Below are 20,039 nucleotides of genomic sequence, written 5' to 3' on the forward strand. Positions count from 1 at the left end.
TAATGGTGCCATGTTTCATACATTTGACATAGATAATGGTTAATGTGATACCATCATCAATGTTTCTGAGACAATTCCCTTTGAAACAATTGATAGTAGGGAAAATGCAAAACGGTTTGGATGAAGATCTGGGAACATGTCAGAAGCTCTTAGAAATTGCCAGAGCAAGATTCTCCTATCCTAATGTTGATAATGAGACAAACACCCTCCAAAATATTTTCTACACTAATTTTGGAGCCTCAGGCGTAAGTGAAACACCATCATTAGCCACCACCTACCACTATTTTGCACCTGAAACACACTACAAACATAAAACCTCCATACATATTTTTCATTGTCCTGATGTCTATCATCTTATTAATATAAAATAAAGTTGCAGGTAAATACAAATGATCTCTACATTCAATTCATTGACTACAGAGCTTTTCGTGCACTAAGAAAACCACATAAGCAACAAAACATCAAATCTAAAAACATGAATTCCGTACACTTTCAACATAACACAAATTCATATGCCGAAACCGCGAAGAAAAATTATTTATGTGTAAAAATATCTCATGCACAAAAACCTCCGGACTCAACAATGTCCTTCCATTAGTCATTGACATTTGAAACCGATATTAATAAACACGGGTCCCAGATATCATGCATAGGAAGCATTTGTTCTCCACACACAATACCTCCAAACAACATAGTCCATTGTGTGCTATAATATTTCAAGATTTTATTATATGCACTTCCGCATCTCGCAGAATCTATTAATAATAAAACTAATATCAAAATACATTACAATTAAAATACCCCTCTACACTTCCCTCATTCCACACAAATTCTGAAAACGTGTTTATTCTCCGTATAACCTTCACAAATGCACAACCATATACGAAAAAATTTGTTTGCACAACTACTTTGAAATATGCCCCTAAATAAGAATAAAATAAAGGATTTGCATACTTATTATCTTAGTAAAATTTGAAAAAAAAATTCAAATAACATCCATACACGCATAACCACCTCAGCATAACTTCGTTTGTGCAACTACTTATGCACTCAATAACACCCTTTGATCAATCATTGAAATTCAAAACTCTGCACATGATACCTCTGAACATGTAGCTTTGCACAACCACTATCATACACCTACTTCCATAATTTCCCAAAATTCTCCTAAATAATAATAATAAAAGACTAAGTCTTCGAGGAATTCCTTTTTACCACACAACACTCTTTTTCCACATGGATTTAGAGAAAAGTTTCTTTAGCACCCCCATCTATGCAAAATACCTCAGTTTTCTTGCACATATTTCATCCTCTGCATAGTGAAAATTTCACACAACAACCCCAACACTCACTATGTAAAGGACCCCAACTTTCCTGCACATACTCTATACTTCGCACAATGAAACATAATAATATTAATTTGAAATTGTTCAATCCCCCTTGGGGCCTATGAAAACAATCTACAACTACAGGAATTCTCACATCATTGAAATAAACATTATCATAACAGTGTCCTGCAATTGTGTCAATAACTAGCTTTGCACAACCACCTTTGTACAATGACTTCTGAAGTTGCGAAAAATGTTCCTAAATAATAATTAAAAACAAAAAGCCTTCCACACATTCATTTTATTGCAAAATAATTATTCTTCATAAGGATTGAAAACATAGTTTATTTAGCACCCCTAGGACTCCAGTTCTCCTGCACATACTTTATCCTCTAGATAGAAAGTTTTGCACAATGAAACTGTACCAATTACCACATTGTTCAGGGTTATCATAATACTTACTATGAAAAGGACCCCAACTCTCCCACGAATACCTTTTCCTCCACATAAGGAAACATAATAATATTAATTTGACATTTGTTCAAACCCCCCTGCTTATGCAAACAACCCGCAACCACATCATTACTAGCATTATTGAATAGACAAATAACATAATAATGTCTTGAAACCACATCAATTTTCACATCATTGAGTAGAGAAATAACATAAAAGTGACAGTGTCAGAGCACTCACCATTGTAATGGGAAATCACAAAATTACTTTTATTTTAATTTTTAAAATGAATTGTCAGACATTGGGAAAAAATGAAAATAAAACACCCTCCATATAGGGAATTATGTCCCATCAGAGCTTCCTCAACTAATCAGAAATTAGAAATAACATTTACTCAAAAGTTGAAAATTATTTTTTAATTTATGCAAAAATAGAAATATTGAGCAATTTCCCAAAACTTGGTGAAAATTGCAAACACACAACCAAATAATGTATAGTCAATGCAACTTGACTGTGGCATAAATTTTATAGTCCTTGACAAGGCAAGGACTAATAAAACTTAACTATTTATATCTTAATATACTTTACTTACCTCTACTTACATAACCAACCATCAAATACATAAATTTCACTAACAACAAAAAATATCATCTCTATTTATATTTCAATCTATTTCACTTATCCATTGTATCTCCTACATGGGAATTCGTCATGAACACCATTTTAGAAAATATGGAATTTTGTATGGACACCACGTATGTAGATACATACCTAGTAGAGGTTACCCTCATAACTAACAAATAACTATGAAAGGAATTAATATCACATGTGTGACTACTTTCCTAGGGAAGTATTTAGTAGTGTCGAACTAGCCACTGCTTTTGGCTTTCAATATCGATCTCCAATTAGATCTGTATTTGGTAATTTTGCAACACTAAATCCAACCTTTATCACCTTACATAAAATGGAAGTGACCATTGTTCAGGAAAGTCGTCATATATATTTAAAGGCATGGCCAAATTGCTTTCATTCATCGAGCTGTAATAGGGGTGAACCATTCAAATGTCAAATCATAAATCTTTGTAAATCTAATTGATTGACATCAAATTCACAATGTACACATCATTAGAACATGGTGAAGTACCTTGTACAAACATTATCATTTCAAAATAAGAGTTGAACAGTTCATATTTAAAATAGATAACTAATTAACCACTAAGCTATTCAATAATATTGGTAAAAAGAAGTTTCCTTACCAAAAATAAAGAAACCTACTTTTGTATATATAGATATAAAGAAAGCTAAGAAATTCTTGAGAAACTAATGCCTCATTGAAATATGTTTTAATTAACAACGGATAACAAGAACAAGAAATATGCCTGAAGAAAACTTAACAATTATACAAAGGACCACCATTAATATAAAAAGGCTTCATTATAATCGAATGAAAATTTCTTAGAGCCCATGGAAAGGATCATGGCCCTTTATTAGTAAACACTGATTCCATATTTCCTTTCCCCAAAAATGGATGGACATGGAGCATATATATCAATTCATGGATATGGACCAAAACTAGCCATGAGCACATAGATCATGAGTAGAATCTTCAGGACATGGACCAATACTTGTCATGTCAATCCTCTTAATCTTTTAATCATTTTATTGAATAATTTGATCATCTTTTTTATAATGTATGTTTACAGCTTAAATTTTTTCTTCAAATCATATTTTTATTACATGCTAGTTTTAGTCTATATTGGGCAAATCTAATTCAAATTAAAAAAAAAAAAAAACATTTTTCATTGAATTATAAATATTTCTATATCAACAATACAACTAAGATACACAATAAAAATCTAATAAGTATATACAATAACATTATTAAAAGGGAAATTGTTTCTATTCACTTATATAATTCTTTCATTCATGGAAAATTGTTATTATGTTTTGAATATCTATTTATTTTTTAAATTATTTATGATATATAATTTTATATAACATTTTATAAATAAAATACAAGATAAATTATTTTACAATTTTTTAATTACAAATATAAAAGTATATCTTGAATTTCGTCAATTTACTTCATTAACCTAATGAATTTAAATGAAATAAATTAAGCAAACTGAAATTTGATAATCATATAATACCACATATATTTATAATATAATATGTATTTAGAAAATTAATTAAAAAATAAATAAGAAACGTTTTACAATGGAGCATCTGATCTACCTTGGCAATACTAGGTCATATTTCCTTGTGCCATAACTTGATGATGAAAGAGGGATTACATTGGACATACATATACTAGACAAAGGAGGCACTATGTGGGTGTCGGTGTGGGTAGCACCATCCATATATTTGAAAATATTTTCCCTCGGCCTTTTTGTAATTTGGATGAGTGCATCTCTAGCAACACTGGGGTATCTAATAACCTGAACGAGCTCCTCATTTTGGGAGGCAAATTTTGGTCGCTCCTCTTTGTGAAATGTGCAAATATTTTCGCTAATCATGTGCTTCCACATCTCACTGATGATGTTTCCACCTTTACCAACAAGGCAACCAAGGTGCTTTGATAGAAGAAGAAGTCTTGAACAAATGGCACCTTCATCATTGTTATTGTCACTAGTGCTTCCACCAGTCTTTCCTTTCAATTGGAGGATTTCCTCAAGCGTAGGTGAAACACCATCATTAGCCACCACCTGCCACTATTTTGCATCTGAAATACACTACAAAGATAAAAATTCCATCCATATTTTTCATTATCTCTATGTCTATCCTCTGATTAATAGAAAATAAAGTTGTGGGTAAATGCAATTCATCTCAACATTCAATTCACCGACTACACACCTTTTCATGCATTCAGAAAACCACATACACACCAAAACATCAAAACTAGAAACATGATTTTCATACAATTTCAACATAACACAAATGCATATGTGAGAAAGAGAAAAGAAAAAACATTTATGTGTAAAAATATCTCACGCACAACCACCTCCTCACTCAGCAATGCCCTTCCATCAGTCATTGATAATTGAAACTGATATTAATAAACATGGGTCCCAGATATTATGCGTAGGAAGCATTTGTTCTCTGCACATGCTACCTCCAAACAACATAGTCCATTGTGTGCAATACGCTTTCAAGATTTTATTATATGCACTTTCACATCCTGCGGAATCTATTAATAATAAAACTAATATCAAAACACATTACAATAAAAATACCCCTATACACTTCCCTCATTCCACACAAATTCTGCACATGCATTTATGCTTCATATAACCTTCATACATACACAACCATCTACGCACAACTTCGTTCACAAAACTTCTTTGAAATGTGCCCCTACATAAGAATTAAAAAAAGGATTTTCATATTTATTATCTTTGTAAACTTTGCATAACATTTTCACATAACATCCATACACGTATAACCACCTCCGAATAACTTTGTCTGTAGGAAGCATTTGTTCTCTGCACACGCTGCCTCCAAAAAACATAGTCTATTGTGTGCAATAAGCTTTAAATATTTTATTCTATGAACTTTCTCATCCTGCGGAATCTATTAATACTAAAATTAATATCAAAACACATTACAATTAAACGAATCCTCTACACTTCCCTCATTCCACACAAATTTCGCACATGCATTTATTCTTCGTATAACCTTCGTACATGCACAACCAAATTTGCACAACTTCATTTGCATAACTACTTTGAAATATGCCCCTAAATAAGAATTTAAAAAAGGATTTGCATATTTATTATCTTAGTAAAATTTTCACAAGATTTTCACATAACATCCATACACACATAACCACCTCCGCATAGCTTTTTCCGCAAAACTAATTCTTCACTAAATATCACCCTTTGATCACTCATTGAAATTTGAAACTCTACACATGATACCTCTGAACATCTAGCTTTTCATAACCACTTTTGTACAACTACTTCCATAGTTTCCAAAAATGCTCCTAGATAATAACTAAAAAATACTAAGCGTTCCACACATTTGTTTTACTGTAAAACACCTTTTTTTCACACATATTTAGAACATAACTCATTTATCATACCTCGGTTTCCCTGCACATACTTCGTCCTCTGCACAGTAAATGTTTCACACAACAACCCCAACACTTACGATGCAAAGGACCCCAAGTTTCCCTCACATACGTTGTGCTCTGCACAACGAAACATAATAATATTAATTCAACATTGGTTCATTCCCCATTATGGTGTATGAAAACAACCTACAACTATAGTAATTCTCACATCATTGAACAAAGAATTATCATAACAGTGTCCTGCAATCATATCAACAACTAGCTTTGCACAACCACCTTTATACAACTACTTTTGTAGTTGCGAATTATGTTCCTATATAATAATTAAAAAAAAAATGTTCCACACATTCGTTTTACTGCACAACACTTTTTCTTCACAATGATTGAAAACATAGTTTATATAGCACCCCTAAGATCCCATTTCTCCTACACATACTTTGTCCTCCACATACTAAATGTTTTGCACAATGAAACCGTACCAATTACCACATTGTTCATGAGTATCACAATACTTACTATGCAAAGGAGCCAAACTCTCGCACACATACTTTGTCCTCAACACAAGGAAACATAATAATATTAATTCGGCATTTGTTCAAACCCCCCGTGCCTATGAAAAAAACCTACAACCACATCATTTCTCACATTATTGAATAGAGAACTACCATAATAATGTCCCGAAACTGCATCAATTCTCACATCATTAAGCAAAGCACTAACATAGCAATGAAAGGGTGAGAACACTCACCATCGTAATGGGCACCCACAAAATTACTTTAATTTTAATTTTTAAAATTAATTGTGAGACATTGGGAAGAATTGAAGATAAAATACCCTCCTTCTGGGAAATTATTTCCCATTAGAGCTTCCTTAATTAATCGGAAATTAAAATAACATTTACTCAAATTTTAAAAATTATTTTGAATTTATGCAAAAATAGAAATATTAAACATTTTCCCAAAAGTTTGGTTAAATTACGAAAACACAGCCAAATAATGGAGAGTTAATGCAACTTGACCGTGAAGCAAATTTTATAGTGCTTGATGAGGTAGGGACTAATAAAACTTAGCTATTTATATCTTTATATATTTTACTTGCCTCTACTTACATAACAAACCATCATATACATAAATTTCACTAACAATAAAAAAATATCATGTCTATTTATGGTTCAATATATTTCACTACTGCATTGTATCTCCCACACGGGAATTAGTCATGAACACCATTTTGGAAAGTATGTAATTTTTTATGGACACCTCGTATGTAGATACATACCTAGCAGAGGTTACCAATGATAATTTACTTGCCAAAAAACACTAGATAATGATTTTTTTCTTGAATAACATAAACCATCTTAAATAAAAAATAGCTATGAAAGGAATTAATATCACGTGTGTGACGACCTTCCCAAGGAAGTATTTAGTATTTCATCAAACTTTGATATCGGTGAACCATTCAAATGTCAAATCATAAATCTCCATACATATAATTTATTGACATCAAAGTCGCAATGTACACAACATCAAAATATGGTGAAGTACCCTGTACAAACGTTATCTTTGTTATAATGCATGTTACAGCTTAAATTTTTTCTTTAAATCATATTTTTATAACAATATAACTAAGATACACAATGAAAAGCTAATAAGTATATACAATAACATTATTGAAAGGGAAATTGTCTATATTCACTTATATAATTCTTTCATTCAAGGAAAATTGTTATTATGTTTTGAATATCTATTCATTTTTAAAATTATTTATATTATATAATTTTGTTTAACATTTTATAAATAACATATAATATAAATTATTTTACAATGTTTTAATTACAATTATAAAAGTATATCTTGAATTTCGTCAATTTACTTCATTAACCTAATGAATTTAAATGAAATAAATTAGGGAAACTCAAATTTGATAATCGTATAATACAACATATATTTATAATATAAGATGTATTTACAAAATTAATTAAAAAATAAATAAGGAACATTTTACAATGGAGCATCCAACCTATTTTGGAAATCCTAGATCATATTGCTTTGTGCCATAACTTGATGATGAAAGAGGGATTGCACTGGGCACATTTAGACTAGACAAAGGAGGCACTATGTGGGTGTGGGTGTTGGTAGCACCATCCATATATTTGAAAATATTTTCCCTCAGCCTTTTTGTAATTTGGATGAGTGCATCTCTAGCAACATTGGGGTATCCAGTAACCTGAACGAGCTCCTCATTTTGGAATGCACATTTTGGTCGCTCCTCTTCGCAAAATATGTGAATATTTGCTCTAGTGTGCTTCCACATCTCACTGATGAAGTTTGCAACTTTCCCAAGAAGGCAACTAATGTGCTTTGACGGAACAGGAAGTCCTTAACAATTGACACCTTCATCATTGTCATTGTCACCGGTGCTTCCACTAGTCTCTCCTTGGAATTCCAGGATTGTGTCAAGCATAGGTGAAACGCCATCATTAGCCACCACCTGCCACTATTTTGCATCTGAAACACACTACAAAGATAAAACCTCCGTCTAGATTTTTCATCATCCCGATGTCTATGCTATGATTAATAGAAAATAAAGTTGTGGGTAAATACACTTCATCTCAACATTCAATTCACCAACTACACACCTTTTCACGCATTCAGAAAACCACATAAGCACCAAGACATCAAATCTAGAAACATGATTTTCGTACACTTTCAACATAACACAAATGCATATGCATGAAACTGCAAAGCAAAAGCAATTATATGTAAAAATATCTCACGCACAACCACCTCCAGACTCAACAATGCCCTTTCATCAGTCATTGACATTTGAAACTGATATTAATAAACGTGGGCCCCAGATATCATGCGTAGGAAGCATTTGTTCTCCACACACACTACCTAAAAATAACGTAGTCTATTGTGTGCAATAAGCTTTCAAGATTTTACTATATGCACTTTCGCATCATGCAGAATCTATTAATAATAAAACCAATATCAAAAAAAATTACAATTAAAAGACCCCTCTACAGTTCCCTCATTCCACACAATTCTGCACATGCATTTATTCTCCATATAACCTTCATACATGCACAACTTCTTTTGCACAGATAATTTTAAATATGCCCCTAAATCAGAATTTAAAAAAGGATTTGCATATTTATTATCTTAGTAAACTTTGCACAACATTTTCACATAACATCCATACACACATAACTTTGTCCTCTAGACAGTAAACGTTTCACACAACAACCCCAACACTCACTATGCAAAGGACCCTAGCTTTCCCGCACATACATTGTACTCTACACAAGGAAACATAATAATATTAATTCGACATTGGTTCACTCCCCCTCAGGGCCTATGCAAACAACCTACAACTACAGGAATTCTCGCATCATTGAACAAAGCATTATCATAACAGTATCTTGCAATCATATCAACAAATAGATTTCCCCAACCACCTTTGCACAACTACTTCTATAGTTTTGAAATATGTTCCTAAATAATAATTAAAAAAAAAAAAATCCTTCAAGACATTCATTTTATCGCACAACCGTTTTTCTTCACAAGGATTGAAAACATTATTTATTTAACACCCCTAAGTCCCTAGTTCTCCTACACATACTTTGTCCTTCACATAGTGAACATTCTACATAATGAAACCATACTAATTACAACATCATTCATCAGTATCAAAACACTTAGTATACAAAGGACCCCAACCCTCCAACACATACTTTTTCCTCCTTACAAGGAAACATAATAATATTAATTCGACATTTGTTCAAAACCCCCCTTCCTATGAAAACAATCTGCAACCACATCATTTCTCGCATTATTGAATAGAACACTAACCTAATAATGTCCCGAAACTGCATAAATTCTCACATCATTGAGTAGAGCACTAACATAACAGTGATAGTGTTAGAGCACTCACCATCGTAATGGGCGCTCATAAAATTACTTTTATTTTAATTTCTAAAATGAATTATCAGACACTGGGAAAAAATGAAAATAAAACACACTCTATCTGGGGAATTATGTCCCATTAGAGCTTCCTCAACTAATCATAAATTAGAAATAATATTTACTCAAAATTTGAAAATTATTTTTGAATTTATGAAAAAATAGAAATATTAAGCACCTTCCCAAAAGTTTCGATAAAATTTTGACAACACAACCAAATAATGGAGAGTTAATGCAACTTGACCGTGAAGTGAATGTTATAGTGCTTGATGAGGCATGGACTAATAAAACTTAACTGTTTATATCTTAGTATATTTTAATTACCTCTACTTACATAACCAACCATCATATACGTAAATTTCACTAACAATAAAAAATATCATCACTATTTATCGTTCAATATATTTCACTTATCCGTTGTATCTCCCTCACGGGAATTAGTCATGAACACCATTTTGGAAAATACAAAATTTTGTATGGACACCTCGTATGTAGATACATACCTAGCAGAGGTTATCAATGATAAATTATTCAATAAAAAACACTAAATAATGATTTTTTTTCTTGAATAACATAAACAATCATAACTAACAAATAACTATGAAATGAATTAATATCACATGAGTGTGACCTTCCCAAGGAAGTATTTAGTAGTTCCAGGCTAGCCACTATTTTTTGGCTTTCAATATCGATCTCCAATTAGATATGTATCTCGTAATTTTGCGACACCAAATCCTACCTTTATTGCCTTGCATAAAATTGAAGTAACCATTGTTAAGGAAAGTGGGGATATGTATTTAAAGATATGGCCATATTGCTTACATTCATTGATCTGTAATAGTGGTGAACCATTCAAATGTCAAATCATAAATCTCCGTACATCTAATTGACTGACATCAAATTTGCAATGTACACATCATTAAAACATGGTGAAGTACCCTGTACAAATGTTATCATTTCAAAATAAGAGTTGAACCAATCATATTTAAAAGAGATAATTAATTAACCACCAAGCTATTCAATAATATTGGTAAAAAGAAGTTTCGTTACCCAAAATAAAGAAACCCACTTTTGAATATATAGATATAAAGAAAGTTAAGAACTTCTTGAGAAACTAATGCCTCATTGAAAGATATTTTAATTGACAACAGATAATGAGAACAAGAAATATGCGTGAAGAAAACTTAACAACTATACAAAACACCACCAATGATGTAAATATATTACACTAAAATCGAATGAAAATTTCTTATAGTCCATGGAAAGGAACATGACCCTTTATTAGTAAACACTGCTGCCATGTTTCATTTTCCCCAATAATGCATGGATATGGAGCATATGTATCAATGCACAGACATGGACCAAAAATTGCCATGAGCACATAGATCATGAGAAGAATCTTTAGGACATGGACCAATACTTGTCATCTAAATCCTCTTAATCTTTTAATCATTTTATTGAACAATTTGATGATATTTGCTATAATGTATGTTTACAACCTAATTTTTTTCTTCAAATCATATTTTTATCACATGCTAGTTTCACTCTATATTATGCAAATCTAATTCAAATGTTAAAAAAAAAAAAAAAAAAACTTTTTTCATTGAATTGTAAACATTGCTATATCAACAATATAACTAAGTTACACAATAAAAAGCTAATAAGTATCTACAATAACATTATTGAAAGGGAAATTGTTTCTATTCACTTATATAATTCTTTCATTCATGGAAAATTGTTGTTATGTTTTGAATATATATTTACTTTTAAAATTAATTATACTATATAATTTTATATAACATTTATAAATAAAATACAAGACAATTTATTTTACAATTTTTTAATTACAAATATAAAAGTATGTCTTGAATTTCGTCAATTACTTCATTAACCTAATGAATTTAAATGAAATAAATTAAGAAAACTCAAATTTGATAATCATATAATACATCATATATTATAATAGAATATGTATTTAGAGAATTAGTTAAAAATAAATAAGAAACATTTTACAATGAAGCATCCGATCTATCTTGGAAATCCTAGATCATATTGCTTGGTGCCATAACTTGATGATGAAAGAGGGATTTCACTAGGCACATATAGACTAGACAAAGGAGACACTATGTGGTATTGGGTGTTGGATGAGTGCATCTCTAGCAACACTGGGGTATCCAGTAACCGGAATGAGCTCCTCAATTTGGGACGCACATTTTGGTGGCTCCTCTTTGCAAAATATGCAAATATTTTCTCTAGTGTTCTTTTGCATCTCACTGATGATGTTGCCACCTTTATCAAGAAGGAAACCAATGTGCTTTGACGGAACAAGAATTCTTGAACAAATGGCACTATCAAGATTTTCATTGTCACTAGTGCTTGCGCTAGTCTTTCCTTGCAATTGGAGGAATGCCTCAAACGTAGGTGAAACACCATCATTAGCCACCACATGCCACTATTTTGCATTGCAAGTAAAAATTGCAGGTAAATACAATCCATCTCAACATTCAATTCACTGACTACACACCTTTTCGCGCATTCAGAAAACCACATAAGCAACAAAACATCAAATCTAAAAGCATGATTTTCGTACACTTTCAACATAACACAAACGCATATGCATGAAAACTGCAAAGAAAAAACATTTATGTGTAAAAATATCTCACGCACAACCATCTCTGGACTCAACCATTCCCTTCCATCAACCATTGACATTTGAAACTAATATTGATAAACATGCATCCCAAATATCATGCAGAGGAAGCATTCGTTCTCCGCACATGCTACCTCTAAGCAACATAGTCCATTGTGTGCAATAACCTTTCAAGCTTTTATTATATGCACTTTCGCATTCCGCGAAATCTTTTACTAATAAAACTAATATCAAAACATATTACAATTAAAAGACCCCTCTACACTTCCCTCATTCCACACAAATTCCACACTTGCATTTATTCTTCGTACAACTTTCGCACATGCACAACCATATACGGACAACTCCATTCACACAACTACTTTGAAATATGCCTCTAAATAAGAATTAAAAAAGGGATTTGCATATTTATTATCTTAGTAAATTTTACACGACATTTTCACATAACATCCATACACCCATAACATCCATAGACTGTTCATTTCCATCTATCACCCCAAGCTCTCCCATTCCACTAGGGATAATTTTTCAAGTGCATGAACTGCCAACCCACTTTGATTTGTAATATTCACCTCCAAATTTGTGTTCAGCTCAATAACCAAACTCCTTTGTATGAAAGTCAATATTCACCTTCATTTTTTTTCACTTTAGTAAACAAGATGCTTTTTATGAAGTCAAATCTCACCATACTTAGGCAAAGTTTCACCTTGGTTTATGTGGGAATCTTCCTCACAATGGTCCATCATCCAAACATGGTGTAAATGATATCACCTTCTTCCATATCCAAGAAATGCATCATAATCTCCACTTCTAATGGGCCTCTATTTTCTACAACTTGCAAATCAACATTATCTTCAATGGTTTTATGTTCTATAATTTCCTCCTCCATGAAGTATTTAGCTACAAATCCTCTATTTTCTAGAGCTTGGAAATCAACATTATCTTCAATGGTTTTATCTTCTATAATTTCCTCTTCCATGAAGTATTTAGCTACAAACTTTTTGTCTTTCTAGTTTTCACTAAACATGACGCTTTATTAGTATATAGTGATGTCAAGTTTCTTTTACACCAACAATAAATGGACATGGAGAAATGTTTGATGGGAAAATGCAGATTAATGCATGGACATGGAAAAACATTTTTCACAAGCATGTATGTCAATGTGTGGACATGGACTAACACATGCCCTTAGCACATAGATCATGAGTAGAATCTTCAAAACATGGACCAATACTTGCCACCTAAATCCTCTTAATCCTTTAATCATTTTATTGAATGATTTGACCTTCTTTGTTATAATGTATGCTTACCACTTAAATTTTTCCTTCACATCATATTTTTATTACATACTAATTTTTGTTTATATTAGGCCAATATAATTGAAATGTTAAAAAAAAATAAAAATAAAAAACCCTTGAATTTCCTCAATTTATTTCATTAACCCGATGAATTTAAATGAAGTAAATTAAGCAAACTCAAATTTGATAATCATATAGTATATGATTAAAAAAAATAAAAAACATTTTATAATGGAGCACCTGATCTACCTTGGAAATCCTAGATCATATTGCCTAGTGCCATAATTTGATGATGAAAGAGGGTTCGCACTCGGCACAGATAGACTAGACAAAGGAGGCGCTGTGTGGGTGTGGGAGTTGGTAGCACCATCCATATCTTTGAAAATATTTGCCCTCAATCTTTTTGTAATTTGGATGAGTGCATCTCTAGCAACACTGGGGTCTCCAGAAACCTGAACGAGCTCCTCATTTTGGGAGGCACATTTTGGTCGCTCCTCTTTGCGAAATATGCGAATATTTGCTCCAGTGTGCTTCCGCATCTCACTGATGATGTTGCCACCTTTACCAAGAAGGCAACCAATGTGCTTTGACGGAACAAGAAGCCTTGTACAAATGCCACCTTCATCATTGTCATTGTCACTAGTGCTTCCACTAGTCTTTCCTTGCAATTGGAGGACTGCCTCAAGCGTAGGTGAAACACCATCATTAGCCAACTCTGTTGAAGAAACCACAATTACACGTTCATCTGAATCTGATTGTGCGTCTTCAACCTTAATACTTGCTCCTGTGTCTTTCCTCATGCTTTTGATGATATTGCCGCCCTTACCAATCACACCTCCAATTTTATCATTTGGGCATACTATTCGAATACAAAACTCCTCCGGACTTTTCTCAACAGCAGAATTCCCAGATTTTGGAGCAATGGAAAGAGCAGGGTTATAAGTAAGAGGCCATATTGAACTTCGAGCTTCACTTCCATATCCTCCCAGTGCTGGTAAATGGCCGGAGGCATAAGTACCATTTACTCTTGGAGCACCTGAACTGTGATGAGCAAACAGTGAATCTCGTTGTGGAACATAATTTGGCGGAGTAAATAATGCGGGCACACCAGAAGGAAGGAGTGAAGTTGGGTTCGTTGCAGATAAAATATCAGTCCAAGGAATTTGCTCCTTAGGTGGGTGTTTATACAGAAAAGCTGAAACTGCATACAGTGCTTTCTTGACAGCGGTTGCATCTCCAGATATGACAACGACTTCACCAAAACTAAAAGCACAGCCTGGCAACTCATCTTTTGGCCGTATCTGAATTTGTGCCCCGGATTCGCTCCTCAATTTTTGAATGTTATTTCCACCTTTTCCAATCAAACCTCCAATCTGGCTGTTAGCAGCCAGCAACCGAGCATTGTGTTGTCTCTTTTTGTCGTCGGCGTCATTATCTCTAGCAGAAGAAGATTGTTGAACAATAACAGAATGCACTCTAAGAAGAGCATCCTGAGCAGGACACAGTACGGGTTCAACTTCAACTTCATTCTCATTGCAATCCTTCTCCTTGTCGTTGCCTGACGGTGAGCTGAAGATTACTATCACGCGATCATCAACGCCTGGAACAGCATCTATAACTTTGATCTTCGAACGCGTCTCTCGACTCACAGATTTTATAACTTTACCCGCCTTTCCTATAACACTTCCTACCACATTAACAGGGCATAGTATGCGATACACAGTACTGTCAGCGCCAGGAAGAGTTCGCTCTCTACCAGTGCCAGAGTTCCGCCTCTTATTTCCAGAGTCATTGTTCTCTGGAACCTCATTTTCCCTGCGTGCTCGCTTTCCAATGGCAGAGTAAAACCCGTCCATTGCAGGCAATCCTTTCACTTTCACAAATAAAAAATCTCCCTCTTTTAAGGAAAAACGCTGAGCCACGAGAAGAAGTTTCCTGTATTTGAATCCTACCTGTCTTCTTGAGTCTCCCACACCCTCCCATCAACGCCACTGGATTGCCCCCTCTTATATGACATGCGTTAGGGCTTATTAAAGCCGACAACTTGTTCAGCCGGTACCCTAGCGTTAAGACCCACGTGTGTGGGTTAGGTTTCCACTTCAATAATAGTATCATATTTTCATGTTCCTATATCAATATTAATATCATATTTTCATGTTCTTATATCAATATAAGGGAAATAAGAGTTTATCTTAATATAAGGGAAGGGAAGGAAGAGTTAAGGAATGAAAGAAGATTTCAGGAATGGGTTACTATGAGGGAATTAAGAAAATGTCACATGAATATAACTTATGGTTGTTTGGACAATTGGTATTAGTAAGTTATAATATTGAGTCATGACATTGCAACAAAATCTACTTATAGCTTAAGAATCTCCATAGTTAAGAATCTTGTTATATGGATTTTTAAATTTATACATGTTTAGCTCATATATTAATTCTTTAATAATAATTGTAATGATGATGTTAAAAGTTACTTTGTTTTAACTTATATATTAATTCTTTTAATAATAATTATAATAATGATGATGATGATGTTAAAAGTTAGTTAATATATATATTACTAATGATGATGATGATGTTAAAAGTTAGTTAATATATATATTACTAGAGAGAGGAAGAGAGGATGTATATAAGTGTCTACCAACCATTTAATTTATATGTTTGCATTAGCTAATTAGTTTAAACAGCTTTAATGAATTTGTAAATGATAATGTAATAAGGTTAAATCTTATAATTACCCATGAGATTTAAACCAATCGGTTTGTGTGGCTTTTAGTCTTCACAACGTGACAAGGTTCAAATTTCGTGGGGAAGGGTAGAAATTGAATATTCCTAAACTTGTTAGTTAAATTTTTTTATTGTTGATTTTGTATTACTTATGCTTTGATTATATATATTTATCTAAAATATTAATTCTTTAGTTAGTTAAAAAATATGAAAAAAAAAATAATAGTAATAATAATAATGACAATTATTATTAATCGTTAAACCATTTAGGGTTGGTAGGAGCGAGAGGGGTTATTTTTTGACTCGATGATAAAATAGAGTATCAATATACATGGTGCCTTGGAGTAGCAACCAATAATCAAGTAGAACATCTCGCTCAATGGAAGGGTTTGGAAATAGCAATTGAAAAGAAGATTACCAAAATCCTTTTTCATCCATCTTGACTAATTATGATTACAATCGCTTGTTGGCATGTTGTATTAGCACGCTTTTCCTTGGAAAATGTTGGGGATTTTTCTGGTAAAATCCCAAAAACAAACAAATTGAACACACAGAGGCAATGCTCTGTTTCCTTCTCTCCACAGGATCTTTGCACAGGGAAGCTTAAAAAAAATTTCTTTGAGAACAGAGTATTACACACCCATAAAAGATTTTGTATTCATTAAAATATAATGCCTGATACAAACTTCATCCTCTTTCACTCAGAGGGATTTACCAAAAATACATTCAGCCAACAAAAAAGACAAAACTCTGTCTCCTCCTGAGATTTTACACTACTGGGTAAAATTCTCATTTTCTTTTACTGCTGTAAAACCCTTTTACATTTACTGGTGTAAAAAGTATTTTTACACATATTGCTGTAAAAAAAATTTACATATGGAGCTCAAAAAAAATTATTTGTCTGCTTCACTTCTGTGCATATCACAGAAATAAAATTACAAAACCATACAAAGGATCCTTCTTCTTTTGCGCACTGTTGTGCGATATCCACTCCTTGCATAAAAAAGGTCAACACATACAAAAACCTTCTACGCTGCTTCCCCTGTTTTCTTTCGCTGCCGCGAGCTCACACATTGCACTGCTGTGCAAACTTCGTTTTTTTTCACAAAAAAAAGTCAAACTTCAAACATTACATAACGCACGAGCTCCTATGTATATTTTGATATTACATTGTGTATATATTATATCAAAATGACCATACCTCCGTGCATATAAAAAAATTAAAATTTAAAACTTTTATCTACTTTCTACGGGCACAATTAATACATTAAATTATTATCGGCGGTCAACCAAAATTGATTTTACTCCACGCAATGTATTTATTGCAAGCTTGTATGCAGGTTTGACTGATGGACGGCGGAGAACATTCAAGCGAATCAGACGGTAGACGGAGATTTCAAGAGACTCCTTTATGCTGAACTTTAGGCTCCGATAAACCTGTACGGAAGGAAAAATGCTGAGGACGCGCGTCAAGATTTCACTGCATCAGAGTCGATTATACGGAAACCACTTCACACCAAAAGCGGTTCGAAATCTGTCAGGCAGTTTATGGTTTCGCTGCGGCGGTTTTGGGCGTTGTATGTATGCGGTTGAAATTATATTTCAACACTCCCCTTTAATTTCAACTGCTGGGCATTCAGTCATACCCAGACACTTCCTCAAAAATTCAAAGCTTTTCTGATCCAATGGCTTTGTCAAAATGTCTGCTACATGTTCTTGACTCCTGCAATGTTCTAAGACAATTTCTCCATTGTTCACCAGTTCTCTGATGTAGTGAAACCTTGTATCAACATGTTTTGTCCTCTTATGAAACACTGAATTCTTTGACAATGCAATAGCTGAGCTATTGTCACAAAAAATCATTGTTGCTTTTGCCTGCTCTTGGCCTAAGCTCCTCAACATTCTTCTCATCCAAACTACTTGACATGCTGCTGCTGTAGCTGCCACATATTCAGCCTCTGCTGTAGACAATGCTACAATGGACTGCTTCTTAGAAGCCCATGAAATGGCTCCAGAACCCATATGAAAAACATAACCGGAAGTGCTTTTCCGATCATCTACACTTCCAGCCCAATCACTATCAGTGTATCCAATTAGATCTAAACATTCTGAGACAGTATATAAACAAACCTTTTGGTACCTTTGACATACCTTAAAATTCTTTTTCTTGCCTACCAATGTACCTCCTTTGGCCTCTCCATGAATCTGGAAATTAAACTAACAGCAAACATAATGTCAGGCCTAGTAGCTGTTAAATACATAAGGCTGCCAACAATACTCTTGTACAAACTAGGATCAAAATCCTTGCTGTTGTCCTCTCTGTTGAGTTTTAATCCCATTACTGTGGGAGTGATTGCTGCCTTGCACTCTTGCATGTTAAATCTGCTCAATACTTCGTTTACATATCTTGCCTGTGAGATGAAAATTCCTTTTTCATTTTGATCTACTTCTATGCCTAAGAAGTATCTCAGCAAACCCATGTCAGTCATTTCAAATTCCTCTTTCATGACTGATTTAAAATTCTCAATGAGTTGATCATCATTACCTGTGAAAATAACATCATCAACATATAATACAACAATCAAAATTTTACCATCCTTTTCTTTGATGTAGACGGTGGGTTCACCCTCACATTTGTCGAATTCATTATCCAATAGATAGGAATCTATCCTGCTGTACCATGCTCTTGGCGCTTGCTTCAGCCCATAAAGAGCCTTCTTCAATCTGCACACTTTGTGCTCTTCACCTTTCTTCTCATAGCCTAGAGGTTGTTCAATGTAAACCTCTTCCATTAACACTCCATTTAGGAATGCTGACTTCACGTCCATTTGGTAAACTTTCCACTTGTTTTGTGCTGCTATGGACAGCACTGCTCTCACGGTTTCCATTCTTGCAACCGGTGCGAAAGTCTCCTCATAATCTCTCCCATATTGCTGCTTGTACCCTTTGACAACCAGCCTTGCCTTGTGTCTTTCTATTTTACCTTCAGCATTGCTCTTGGTCTTGTAAACCCATTTAACTCCAATGACTTCTTTACCTTTTGGTAGCTCAACCAAATCCCACGTTTTGTTTCTCTCTATGGCATTGATCTCCTCATCCATAGCTTCTATCCATTTCTTATCTTTAATTGCATCTTCGAAATGAATAGGGTCATCAACATGACAATACAAGGCAAATAAGGAATTCATACCTTCATCGTAAATGTCACTTAAATTTCTAAATTTCTTACCTCTTTCATTTGGTGTGCAGGTGCTTGAAGATGCACTTGAATTTCCTCCTTGTGGTGTGCTTGATGAAGCACTTTCATTTATCCTCAATGGTGTCCCTTGCTGTCCTTGTGTTGGCGTTGCTGTTTGGGGATGCATTTCAGCCATCTCCTCATCATCTTCATCATGAGACAAACAGTTTTTAACATTCACTGTTTTCTCTATGCTTCCATCCCAAGCTTCCTCTTCAATGAATTGAACATCTCTGCTGACAAAAAACTTCTTGGTGGATGGGATATACAACCTGTAGGCTTTGGATTCCTCACTGTATCCAATGA

General features: G+C 33.6%; 1 protein-coding gene across 1 annotated transcript; it reads right to left on the reverse strand.

Annotated features, from left to right (window-relative positions):
• Nucleotides 1-14,011: 14,011 nt before the first annotated feature.
• On the reverse strand, nucleotides 14,012-15,622 carry LOC149206951 (KH domain-containing protein At4g18375-like). The gene has a single exon (XM_089397869.1). The coding sequence runs from the start codon at nucleotides 15,620-15,622 to the stop codon at nucleotides 14,012-14,014; it is 1,611 nt and encodes a 536-aa protein (XP_089253995.1).
• Nucleotides 15,623-20,039: the final 4,417 nt, after the last annotated feature.

The sequence above is a fragment of the Pinus tabuliformis genome, chromosome 1_2, assembly GCF_031772625.1.
Source record: "Pinus tabuliformis cultivar Carrire ecotype Pingquan chromosome 1_2, CPIR1, whole genome shotgun sequence".
Classification (NCBI taxonomy): Eukaryota; Viridiplantae; Streptophyta; class Pinopsida; order Pinales; family Pinaceae; genus Pinus; species Pinus tabuliformis.